The sequence below is a fragment of the Monocercomonoides exilis genome (assembly GCF_001643675.1).
Source record: "Monocercomonoides exilis strain PA203 chromosome Unknown scaffold55-566112, whole genome shotgun sequence".
Taxonomy (NCBI): domain Eukaryota; phylum Preaxostyla; order Oxymonadida; family Polymastigidae; genus Monocercomonoides; species Monocercomonoides exilis.
In genome coordinates, this window is record NW_027150600.1 from 274,910 (window position 1) to 288,668 (window position 13,759).

Genomic DNA, 13,759 nt, shown 5'->3' on the forward strand with positions numbered 1-13,759 from the left:
GTTGCTACAATATTAAATCAGTTGAGATTGTGAACAACACCTTCGATTCATGCGTTGCACAAAATTATTTGGGAGGAGGGGCATTCGTTTATACGATTTCAACATGTGCTCGGGTCAGCGGATGTGAATTCCAGAATTGTCAGGCACACCACGATGGAGGAGGTCTTCATCTTAATAATTTTCAGGTTTCAGAAGGATGCATTCCAACAGAAAATGGAGAAGGGGAGAGTGCGTGTGTGTTTGACTGCAGTTTCGCTTCGTGTTCACTTGCAAGCACAGGCGGTGGAGGCATGTATTGTGCAAATATTCCAATCACACAATTCAAAATGAGGAGCATTCAGTTTATTTCATGTTCAGCATCGTCATATGGAGGAGGATTGTATCTTTATCCATATAGACAGACATCACAAAATGATGTAATTTATTGTTATTTTTTGTTCTTCCATGAATGCAAATGCTCTGCAGCCACTCCATATGGGCGTGATGTGATGTATTATGATTACTACAGTGTATATTTATCTCAAAATAATCCGTTCTATGAATGTTACACCACAAGCACAGATGAGAAGAGAATGTGCTATGCCTACAACTACTCAAATACAAATGCTTGGACATTTCAGCACACAGAAAAGAAGGATTGGTTGAAAGACAAGACGATATATGTTTCGGTGAATGGAAATGATACATCTCCGCTTTGTGGGGCAAATGAAACAAATCCGTGTCTGACAGTGAATAAAGCGTTTGAGATGTGTGAGGTGCAGATTAGCTTGACAATCACGCTGCTGGAAGGGGATCACAAAAGCGAGACAGCAACAATTGATATTGGAGAAAAGAAAATTTCAGTCATTGGGAAAGAAAGGGAAACAAGTTCGATTGGAACAGGAGCCCTTTTATCAGCTGGAGCGCTGTTTAGTGTGTCAACAGGTCATCTGGGTTTATTACACATAAAGGTTGACTGCAACTCAAATGCAAATCCTTCTTCGCCGAGTGTGGTTGTGGTGTCTGATGGAAGTGGGTCACTCTCGTTGGAGTACGTTATTATGTATTTATTGTCATTTTTTATTTTTTTCATGTTTGATAATGAAAATAAAGCAAATATAAATGTGGTAGTTTTTTAATTCCGGATATTTTTTAATAATCATAGGAGAGCAAAAACAAGTTAAAAATGAACAAAACAAATTGTGACAAGTTTGAATATATTTTTGAGTCATTCTTTAAAAAAATATACCCTCTGATTTTAATTTTGTTTTGTTTCGAATAAAGATCTCCAGAATTTGCGTTTGGTTAATTTCCAAATCATTTATTTATTCATTTTTTTTAATATTCCCCCTTTCCGCTTGTCTTTAGCAATTTGTCTCAGAAATGCAAGCAATCATCTGTTATTATTATTATTTCAAATATCATTTTATTATTTAATTTGTTTGAACGAAAAGCGTGAAAAGTTCCAATTTCTGATTTATAATTTTCTAAAAAAGAAAAGAAAAGACTGAATGAATGTTAAATATTGACATTAAAGAAGTTCACTAATTTTATCAAAATTCAATGCAAAAAGAAGTTTTGTGAAAAAATCAATAATTATTTCATTTTGCAAAAGCATGAATATTTTTCAATATTCGTAATGTAGACTTTCTTTGAAGTCACATTGTTCTTTTCATTTCATCTGGTCAGTTATTTACAGATGCCTCCTTTTCTTTTATCCAAACATAAATGTTTTTCAAATCAAGCATCATTCTTTTTCAAAAACAAAATTTGTGTTTTGAAATCTGAATTATATTTTTGAATTATTGTATCTGAGATTATTTTATTTCATTTTATTTAATTTTATAATAATTATTATTGTTGATCAAAGACTTGTTCGTGGGATAAGAGCACTTGAGTGTTGAAAGTTGTAATGTGGGTGATTGTTTTTGAAATCATAACTTTCATACCGGGGTGTGGCCATTGACATTTCATCTTTTGACATGAACATTGTTATTGAAACCAAGTTGATCGAAACATAGAATTTCCATCTTCAGTGAACAATCAAAAGCCAAAAAATGACAATCAACTTCATATTTTTTTCTGCCCACCTTTGTTATCAAACAAATTCGAACCATCAAAATCAATTTTCACTGAGACTTCCTGATTGGAAAACAATGAATTTGAAAAGGATGAAACATCCAAAGGAGTTCAAATTATATTTCAATGATTGAAATTTTAGAAGAGAGCTCATGGATCTTTGATTATGTTTTTTATTCTATTGATTTTTTAAATGCAATAACAACAGAGCATTCAAAAGTGAAATTCCTCCATCATCCAACACTCTTATTTTTGAAACATGATGAAAGAAATTATTATCCATACCAATTTCATTTTTATCGAAATCATTAATTGCATTAAAAATCAAAAAACATAATCACATCAATAATCAGTGAATTCCCTTCAAAAATTTCAATCATTGAAACTTAATTTGAACTTCTTCGGATGTTTCATCCTTTTCAAATTCATTGTTTTCCAATCAGGAAGTCTCAGTGAAAATTGATTTTGATTGTTTGAGTTTGTTTGATAACAAAGGTGAGCAGAAAAAAATATGAAGTTGATTGTCATTTTTTTGGCTTTTGATTGTTCACCAAAGTCGGAAATTCAATGTTCTGATCAACTTGGTTTCAATAACAATGTTCATGTCAAAGGATGAAATGTCAATGACCACACCCCTGTATGAAAGTTATGATTTCAAAAACAATCACCCACATTACAACTTTCAACACTCAAGTGCTCTTATCCCACGAACAAGTCTTTGATCAACAATAATAATTATTATAAAATTAAATAAAATGAAATAAAATAATCTCAGATACAATAATTCAAAAATATAATTCAGATTTCAAAACACAAATTTTGTTTTTGAAAAAGAATGATGCTTGATTTGAAAAACATTTATGTTTGGATAAAAGAAAAGGAGGCATCTGTAAATAACTGACCAGATGAAATGAAAAGAACAATGTGACTTCAAAGAAAGTCTACATTACGAATATTGAAAAATATTCATGCTTTTGCAAAATGAAATAATTATTGATTTTTTCACAAAACTTCTTTTTGCATTGAATTTTGATAAAATTAGTGAACTTCTTTAATGTCAATATTTAACATTCATTCAGTCTTTTCTTTTCTTTTTTAGAAAATTATAAATCAGAAATTGGAACTTTTCACGCTTTTCGTTCAAACAAATTAAATAATAAAATGATATTTGAAATAATAATAATAACAGATGATTGCTTGCATTTCTGAGACAAATTGCTAAAGACAAGCGGAAAGGGGGAATATTAAAAAAAATGAATAAATAAATGATTTGGAAATTAACCAAACGCAAATTCTGGAGATCTTTATTCGAAACAAAACAAAATTAAAATCAGAGGGTATATTTTTTTTTAAAGAATGACTCAAAAAATATATTCAAACTTGTCACAATTTGTTTTGTTCATTTTTAACTTGTTTTTGCTCTCCTATGATTATTAAAAAATATCCGGAATTAAAAAACTACCACATTTATATTTGCTTTATTTTCATTATCAAACATGAAAAAAATAAAAAATGACAATAAATACATAATAACGTACTCCAACGAGAGTGACCCACTTCCATCAGACACCACAACCACACTCGGCGAAGAAGGATTTGCATTTGAGTTGCAGTCAACCTTTATGTGTAATAAACCCAGATGACCTGTTGACACACTAAACAGCGCTCCAGCTGATAAAAGGGCTCCTGTTCCAATCGAACTTGTTTCCCTTTCTTTCCCAATGACTGAAATTTTCTTTTCTCCAATATCAATTGTTGCTGTCTCGCTTTTGTGATTCCCTTCCAGCAGTGTGATTGCCAAGCTAATCTGCACCTCACACATCTCAAACGCTTTATTCACTGTCAGACACGGATTTGTTTCATTTGCCCCACAAAGCGGAGATGTATCATTTCCATTCACCGAAACATATATCGTCTTGTCTTTCAACCAATCCTTCTTTTCTGTGTGCTGAAATGTCCAAGCATTTGTATTTGAGTAGTTGTAGGCATAGCACATTCTCTTCTCATCTGTGCTTGTGGTGTAACATTCATAGAACGGATTATTTTGAGATAAATATACACTGTAGTAATCATAATACATCACATCACGCCCATATGGAGTGGCTGCAGAGCATTTGCATTCATGGAAGAACAAAAAATAACAATAAATTACATCATTTTGTGATGTCTGTCTATATGGATAAAGATACAATCCTCCTCCATATGACGATGCTGAACATGAAATAAACTGAATGCTCCTCATTTTGAATTGTGTGATTGGAATATTTGCACAATACATGCCTCCACCGCCTGTGCTTGCAAGTGAACACGAAGCGAAACTGCAGTCAAACACACACGCACTCTCCCCTTCTCCATTTTCTGTTGGAATGCATCCTTCTGAAACCTGAAAATTATTAAGATGAAGACCTCCTCCATCGTGGTGTGCCTGACAATTCTGGAATTCACATCCGCTGACCCGAGCACATGTTGAAATCGTATAAACGAATGCCCCTCCTCCCAAATAATTTTGTGCAACGCATGAATCGAAGGTGTTGTTCACAATCTCAACTGATTTAATATTGTAGCAACTAATACCTCCACCGCACCAATACGCAACACATTCATTGAATGCACAATGCGAAACAGACACAGCGGCCGACGATTGACTGTACATGCAGATGGCCCCTCCGCTTGACATTCCATCAGCCCACGAGTCACTTTCTCCTGTTGTTTTCGATCCATCCCATTCGCACCAAGTGAATGTATTTGTTCCATTGGCTGTTGTGTTTTGCCTCTCTGGAGTCAACTTTCTATCTGCATTTCCTTCACATACAACATTCCTTGTTCGACAACACCCAATGAATGATGTGTTTGAGGCAGTTAAAGAGGCCAAGGGATTGTTCAGAGAGGGAACAATTCCGCCATCATACACATCACAGACTGATGAGAATGAGCAACTGTTAATAAAACATGAGGTTTGGGCTGACGCAGTGGTTGAAGGTGAACATGCATCATTTGCTGTTGAAATATTGAAAAATGTGAGTTTGGAGAGGGATATAAGGGGAATGGAATGTGACGAGCGAAATGCCGTTGAAGATGAGAAATGCGATTCTCTCTAAGAAAATTCTTCCTTTTTCCTTTTCCCATTTGCAATGTGCTTGTCTTGAATGCACGCACAATGTCGCAATATTCACGAAAAAGTCCAAATCTCTTTTTCAATCTCTTCCACAGCTTCTGACATGCATGCTGAACTCATATCCATTTTTGGCTGTTGTTAACTTCTGCCTTTTTTTTCCATATTCCATTCTCATCCATTCCTTTTGAATGTTTGTGCAAAAGTCCCTATTATCATTTTAAAAATATATATTTATAAAAACAAAATTTTTAATAATTTTTTAAATTCAAAAATGTAATATTAAAAAATTTTTATATTAAAAACTTGAAAAATCAGTATCATTTTCTTTTCGAAATCTTCTTCTTCTTCTTCTTCTTCTATTCTTCATTCTTCATTCTTCATTCTTCTTGATTTTCTGTTAGATATCTTCTTTAGTCATCTCATCAGCTTTCCGCTCTCTCTTCTGCCTCTTCCCCTCCTTCTCTCAAAATGCCATTTCCATCTCGCAAACTTCATCTTTTCCATTCTTTTCATATATTTCATCTGGATTATTCTCTGTTTGTTCTTCATTTCCCACCTTCTGCAATCTTTCCAGGCCCGATTCAAAACCCATCTTTCCTCATCTCATGTGTGCGAATTGGCTGAAAGCATTTTTGCAAAGATTATAATTATATAATAATAATAATAATAATAAGCAAAAATATAAATTCATGCCTCTTATTATTTCACCTTTCACAGACTTTCTTCTATTTCTTTCTCTTGTGCCTCTCAAAATATCGTCGCTTCCCATTTGCAAGCCCGTCTGCCCCATCTCTGCTGTATGTCCCATTGCCAATGGTACCGCTTCCCTTTGACCTCAAAAACCACCCCTTTAAAAAATCTTCAGTTCTGCTTCCACTCAATTAACTCCTACAACTAGAAGCTAATGCATAGACGAGAAAAACGAAGAAGAGGAAGAGGAAGAAGACTACAATGATAATGACAAAGAGTCGGAAGAAAATGAAAAAGATGGCAATGAAGGTTTATATTTTCTGAAAAAAAAATTATTGATGATAAAGTTGGTGATAATAATTATGAATTTGGCAATGCCTTCACAATTAGCAGCATCAACAAATGCTCTGATTCTGTCTTTCTGCTCCAAGTTCTTCGTAATCTCAAGTATCTGCTTCCAAAAACCAATAAAAGCAGAAAAATAGATTTGAAGCCGTTTGCTGATTTTATGTTCACACGAAGTGAACTGAAGCGATTGGAGAACATTTTTTTAAATAAAAAATGTCGAGAAGGAGAAATAATAAGCAGAGGAAGATGAGAAGGAAGAAGATGATGATGAAAGTGCTCCTGTTCCAATCGAACTTGTTTCCCTTTCTTTCCCAATGACTGAAATTTTCTTTTCTCCAATATCAATTGTTGCTGTCTCACTTTTGTGATCCCCTTCCAGCAGCGTGATTGTCAAGCTAATCTGCACCTCACACATCTCAAACGCTTTCTTCACTGTCAGACACGGATTTGATTCATTCGCCCCACAAAGTGGAATTGTATCATTTCCACTCACTGACACATAAATCGTCTTGTCCTTCAGCCAATCCCACTTTTCTGTGTGCTGATATTTCCAACTCCCTGAACTCGAATAATCATATCCATAACATACTCTCTGGCCATCTGTGTTTGTGGTGTAACATTCATGGAACGGATTTCCTGAAGAATTAAAATATAAATTGTAATTATCCAAGTATATCATGTCGTGCCCATGTGGAGGATTACCCAAGCATTTGCACCCATGGAAGAAGAGGAAATAGCAATAAAGCCCATCAGCTGGCAAAGTTTGCTTTATTGGCTCCAAATGAAATCCACCTCCCCTGGTCGATGCATTACACGAAATAAAGCTGACGCTTCTTATCTTGAATTGATTGGGAACATTTTTGCAAAACATGCCTCCGCCCCATATGCCAGTTATTGAACATAAAGTGAAACTGCAGTCAAACACACACGCACTCTCCCCTCCTTCATTTTCTGCTTCAATGCATCCTGTTCCTGAAACCTGAAAATTTTCGAGAAAAAGTCCTCCTCCATCATAACTTGCTTTGCAATTCTGGAATTCACATCCGCTGATCCGAACACACGATGAAATCGTATAAACAAACATCCCTCCTCCAAAGCGATTTTGTCCTTCGCAAGAATTAAAAAAACTGTGCTCAATCTCAACCGAACTGATTCCAAAACACATGACCCCTCCTCCAGCATAATGAGCATAGCAGTCGTTGAATGAACAATGCGAAACTGTCAGTTCTCCTGAATTGAGATTGTACATTCGAATTGCTCCACCATTGGAAGCATCATCAGCATAATCATCTTTGCTTCCATTAGCCTTCGATCCGTTCCACTCGCACCAAGTGAATGAGTTTGCTCCATTATCTGTTGTGTTTTGCCTCCCTGGAGTCAACTTTCTATCTGCAGTTCCAATGCATTCAACGTTTCTTGTCCGACAACATCCAACGAATGAGGTGTTTGAGGCAGACAATGAAGCCAAGGGGTTGTTGAGGGAAGGGACAATCCCGCCATCATATGCATCGCAAACTGATGAAAATGAACAACTACTCATAAAACACGATATTTGGGATAATGTAGTTGCTGGAGATGGGCAATCTGAAGATGCTGTGGAGATATTGAAAAAAGTGAGTTTGGAGAAGGAAACAAGGGGAATGAAGATTGATGAGAGGAATGGAGCTTGACTCACTCACAGAAATATTCTATTCAATAACCCCTTCTCTTCCTTTCACTTCTTAGAAAAATATCGCAAAACATCCAAACAAGCTTGAATTCACATTTTTCTATTTCTTCTGCCCCTTCTGATTGGAATGCTTTCCCCGAAATATCCTCTTTGGATGGTCATTTTCCGCCTTCTTTCCTTATTCCAAGTGCAATGCATTGCCATTGAATATTCTTGCAAAAATTCTATTTTTATATTAAAAAAATAACATACGAAAAATTGAAAAAAAGAATATTAATAAAAATGCAAGCCAATACCTTTCAAATTATCCATTTTTTCGGAGACTATTTTTTCTTTTCCCCTCTTTTCCACAAATTTCTCCCTTCTCCCAAAAGAACAGATCTACCCTTTCTCTGCTTCTCATATGCTCCCTAAAATTGTTTGTTTCCAATCTTCGGCTCTGCTTCCAGAAGAAAAGCTCAACCAGCTCCGTTCAATAAAAAAATTGAAGAGATACGAGCATTCCATCTGAGGAGTCCCTTCCTATCCCCTGCCCAAATCGTCTCCACCTTCTTCTCTCCATTTTCCTCCTTCTCCTTCTCCAAGTATTTTTCCTTTCTACCCTCTCATCCTTCTTCTCCATCTCCAATATTCGATTTCCTATCGCATGTGCCTCTGTCCTTCGTCATCTCCCACTGTTCTGATCCCATTTCTTGCAACATCCCCAAATGACCCGATCATAAAAAAACAAATATCTCCAATATTTTGCCTCTTTCCATTGCGAGACAACACCCATAATCAGCTCCTCATCTTCCTCTGTCTTCACACCTCCAATGCAAAGCGCCAGCGCTGATGTTCCTTCTTCCCGTCTTCCTCCGCCCCCACCTCCATCCCTTGCCCCGCAAATGAGAGGCGCGTCCAAACTGTCCTTTCAATAAAAAATTTAAAATATTAAATAAATATCTCTCACTTTTTTTTTCTTCAACCCCACTTCTCTTTCTTATCAAACACTCACTCACAAATACTCTCCCTCTTGCCCTGCTCCATATGCCTTCTCCTTCTCTCGATACATAAAAAAAAAAAATCACTTTTCCATTTCTTCTCCATTTCCTTTCCATCTCTCTCTTCCCCTCCAATAAATATATTCCATTCACTCCACCCATCTTCTACCCTTCTTGTTTTCCCCTCTTATCCCACCTCCTCCACATTAAATTCCTTTTCTCAAATAATTAACACTGCCTAAACACCTTCCAACTCACAAAAATCGAAAAAACAACCCCTCCAAACCTCATCCCAATCCATCCTCCGCACATCCATCTTCCCAATAAAACCTCCCAAAAACACCTCTTTTCCACAATAAATATTCTTTTATCGCTCCTTTCCCCTTCGTAACCCTGTTTCCTCCAAAAACTCAGCTCCATCACCCCACACCATAAATCCATCCCTTTGTTATCGCATTGTCTTCATATGCCCATTCAGCAACGACACATCGAGTTGTGCTCCTTTTCTTTTGTGGCTCTTATTCGTTATGGAACATGATCAAGAAATGCCAAATGCTCAGAAACTGTCAACGGAGTCAGATTCAGAAGCTAAAACAAGAACAGGTTGACCAAGTGAAATATTTCCAGTGAAACAGTAGGGTGTTACAAAAGAATATCTGTTTAATGGAAGATGAAATTGTTCATATTTATTGATGGATGGCTGTGGAGCAACAATATTTTCGATGGAAATGAAGAATTTTCAATGTATGTATTTTAAATTGTTCTATTTGTTGTGAAGATATTTCCATCCGTATCCTCTCCAAAGTGGTGATTCAGACGATTTATTAAAAATGGACAATTTATTCCATGCAGAGGAGAACAGCAATGAAGCGAGACAAATGTTATCTTACAAATATATCATTGGAGCCTGAATATATTTTATCATAAATATCTATGTTACTCATTTTGGACTCAGCATGCGCGATGGATTGAAATGCGATGAAAAATGAATTTTAATGGAGCAGAAATCAACGGGGTTGGAAGATGTCCAAGACCAAAAAGGAAGAATGATCAATCTCTATGTAAAGGGAGCGTTTTTAAAAAGAGGAAGAGGACATTTTCAGAAAATTTTTGTTGGGGAGATTGGGGCAAATAACTGAAACAGGAGATTGAAATTGGTTGGGACAGAGCAAGGTGCCTTTCTTGGGATAAGAATGGAAAGACATTGACTTTATAGACCTGGGGGAGCGATGGAACTGCTTTTCATTGCTTGGCTTGAGAGGCGAAAATACGAGAAAAACAGACAGTTTGGCGTTATTCAAGCAACTGAGGAAAATTACCGGCAAAATGGATTTGAATCATTTTGCTATCGCCTTTTGTATTGTGTCATCGAAGGGTTATCCACAAGAGCAGAGAACGAGGTTTTTTTGAAGCCATCTTCGACCAGAAAATATCCGTTATTTGAGATCTCGATAGCATCGTCTTCTTTTTCATCATCTTCTTCTTCGCCGTCATTGTATTCGAATGCACCCACTCCACAATTGAAATTATATATTTTTTACCCATTTTTGGTCATTATCTTCTTCTTATTCTTCTTATTCTTCTTCGCCTTCTTCGCCATTATCTACTTCTCTCAATTTTATCAGTTTCATTTTTTTCCTTCTTTTTACCTTTCTTAACAATTATCATCATCTCCTTCTTCTTCTCAACTTTTTCCTCTTCTCAGTCGTCCTCGCCTATTTTTGGAAGCACAAGTTGAAGGAGCCATTCAGCTGGAAGCAGAACAGGAGAATGGAAATGGGATGTTTTTTTGGAGGAGCAGAAGAGACACAAAGCTGTTGAATGAATGATGGAAGATGGAGATGGAGGAAATATGTGCGTTTGCAGAAAGGAAAAATAATCTGGAGAAGGAGAAAGAAGAAAGAAGAAAGACAGAAACAATGAAGAATGGAGATTATACAAGGTTTGAAAAATTGTTTTTTTTATATAAAAGAAATAACATTTTATCAATATATTATAATATATTTTTTTAAATATGGATAAGGATCTTTTTGGAAGAATATCTTCATTGGATAAAAGCGCAAGGGATGAGGAAAGATGGATTTTGAGGCAATCACGAGAAAGATGGCAGAAGGTGGGAAATGGAATGGGAATGGATGAGTGAGCAAAGGGAAATATAAAAAATGGATGGAAAAGGTGGGATTTGCAAAATGGAAAAGGTGCTTTGAAAAGGGGGAGGGGAAGCGATAAAAGAACAATAAGAATATTGATTTGGCGAGGTTGACACAAATTTGACGAGATGTTGAGTTTGTTGTTCATTGTGGGAATCGCGTCATGTGTTGAAGCAGTTAGTGGTGTGAGTGTGTTTAAAGGGAGTTTGGTGGTTAAAAATGCATCAGTTGAGTTAAATCAAATTTCATTGGAGAATGATGATAATTGTTGTTTGGTGTGTGGAAGGAAAGGGAGCGTGGTTGTGGTGAGGGGGTGTGTTGTGGGGATGGGGAAGGACGTTGAGGGAGGGGCATTTGATCTGAGTGGGAGCATTGGGGTGTTGAGGAACATCACATTGAAAGGGTGGAGAAGAGGGGGAGAGATATACTCGGGAAGGCTGTTTGGAGGGAAGGGATATGGAAGGGAGAAGGGTGGAGGTGAAGAAAAAGCGAGTGAAGGAGGAGAAAGAGGAAGGGGAAGGGGAAGAGGAAGAGAAGGAGATGGAGAAGGCATTGAAGGGAGCATTTCGGTGAGTGAATCACGATTCTCTTCTTTTTGTGTCTCATCAGCCCCATTCCTCTCATCCCCTTCCATTCCCCTAATATCCCTCTCTCATTTGACATTTTTCAACATCTCAACAGCAAATGATGCATGCTCACCTTCGACCGCAATGTCAACCAAAACCACTTGTATGATGATCAGTTGCTCATTTTCATCGGTTTGCGATGCATATGATGGAGGAATTGTCCCTTCTCTGAACAATCCCTATGCCTCTCTGACAGCCTCAAACACATCATTCATTGGATGCTGCCGGACAAGAAACGTTGTTTGCGAAGGAAATGCAGAGGCACCATTGAAGCCAGACAGACAGAACGAAACGTTCAATGGAGCAAACACATTCACTTGGTGTGAGTGGAGCGGTTCGAGGACAACAGGAGAAAGCGATTCCGTTACGGACGGGGTATCGAGTGGAGGGGCAATCTGTATGTACAATCTCAATTCTGGAGAACTTTCAGTTTCGCATTGTTCATTCAATGACTGCACTGCATACTACCATGGGGGAGCAGTCATGTGCCATGCAATCAAGACGATCAAAATGGTGAGCAATGTGTTTAATTCGTGCACAGCACAAAACTATGGCGGGGGAGGTATGTATGCTTGCGAAATACGTTCATGTGCCCTTGTCAGTGGGTGCGACTTCCAGATGTGCAAGGCTCGTATCGATGGAGGAGGGTTGAGATTGTACAATTTTCAGGTTTCAGGATCTGGATGCATTGGAACAGAAAATGGAGAAGGAGGGAGCTCGTGTGTATTTGACTGCAGTTTCACTTCGTGTTCACTGACATCGACTTGGGGTGGAGGAATGTATTGTCACACTGTTCCTGCAGCATTCAAAATGAGGAGCATTCAGTTTATTTCATGTTCAGCATCTGCAAATGGAGGAGGATTGAGATTTAATCCGCTTCAAGCAACTGCACCGTGCGATGGAATCTATTGTTATTTCCTGTTCTTTCACGAATGCAAATGTTCGGCCAATTCTCCACTTGGACATGATGTTGAATATGCAGATCATTACAGTCTTTATTTGGGTTCAGGAAATCCATTTCATGAATGTTATACCACAAACACAGATGACCAGAGAGTGTGTTATGCGTATAATTACTCGAATGCAGGTGCCTGGAAATTTGATCAAACATCAAAAAAGACGTGGCTGAACGAATGGTCGAAGGTTCTGTTTGTGGGGGTGAATGGTAAGGACTCGAGTGGGATGTGTGGAATGGGCGAATCGGCTCCATGCCAGACGGTGGGACACGCAGTGGAGACGGGCTTGGAAGAGCTGAGCTTATCAGTCACGCTGCTGGATGGAAATCATCAAAATGAGGCAACAACGATTGAGATTAAGGAAAAGAAGATTTCTGTCATTGGGACGGGCAAAAATAAAAATTCGATTGGAACAAAAACGAATTTAAACCGTTCATTCTCCTCCTCTCCATCTGGTTGCTATTTCTTCTTCCTTCAAATTTTCCTCTAAAAATTGTTCACTGCCAATTAGGTTAATTTCATAGCAATTTTAGATCTTCAAGAATCTTGTTTTCAATATCCATTCTCTTGTTATTTTTACCAAGAAAATATTTGAGATAACGAAGAAGGAGGAGCAGAAAGACAGAATCAGAGATTTGTTGTTCTTGCTAATTGTGAAGGATATGCTTAATATTCATTTGTTCTTTCCAACTTTTTCATCAATAATTTTTTTTGTTCAAAAAAAGCTTCTTATCCCTCTTTTTATTCCTCATTTTCTTCTTCATCCTCATCTCAATTTGTTATTCTTTCTTTTCCTTTTCTTTCCTTTTATTTCCTTGTGTTATCTTTTATTATTGTTCTTTTATCAACTTAAACTGAATAACAATGATATTTTTTTTACTTTTTCTTTATTGGATGAAAATTGATTGGAACAACACATGTCGATTGAACGACATATTGTGTGAGAAAAAACAAAAAATCAAAACAAAGGAGAAAACAAAAGAAAACAATGTTGAATGTAATGGAGAAATAGGATTGTCCATTTTAAGGAAAGCTTTTCAGCTCCAAATGGCTATTCGATGCATCGGCTGGCTAAAAATATAAGCATGTGTGATAATAAAATTCAATCTGTTGATCAAATAATGTTGGCGAAAGCCAAAAACAAAAATCTGTTTGACAAAAATGAAA

General features: G+C 36.9%; 2 protein-coding genes across 2 annotated transcripts; both read right to left on the reverse strand.

Moving 5' to 3' along the window:
* Positions 1–3,463: 3,463 nt before the first annotated feature.
* On the reverse strand, positions 3,464–5,052 carry MONOS_16357 (uncharacterized protein; the record flags this gene model as incomplete). Its single annotated transcript, XM_067869268.1, has 3 exons — positions 3,464–3,482; positions 3,585–4,877; positions 4,979–5,052. 3 exons carry the CDS (start codon positions 5,050–5,052, stop codon positions 3,464–3,466), a joined length of 1,386 nt encoding a protein of 461 aa, XP_067720241.1.
* A 3,492-nt stretch (positions 5,053–8,544) lies between these two features.
* Positions 8,545–9,176, reverse strand: MONOS_16605 (uncharacterized protein; the record flags this gene model as incomplete). The annotated part of the gene is made up of 2 exons (XM_067869500.1): positions 8,545–8,787; positions 9,147–9,176. 2 exons carry the CDS (start codon positions 9,174–9,176, stop codon positions 8,545–8,547), a joined length of 273 nt encoding a protein of 90 aa, XP_067720242.1.
* Positions 9,177–13,759: the final 4,583 nt, after the last annotated feature.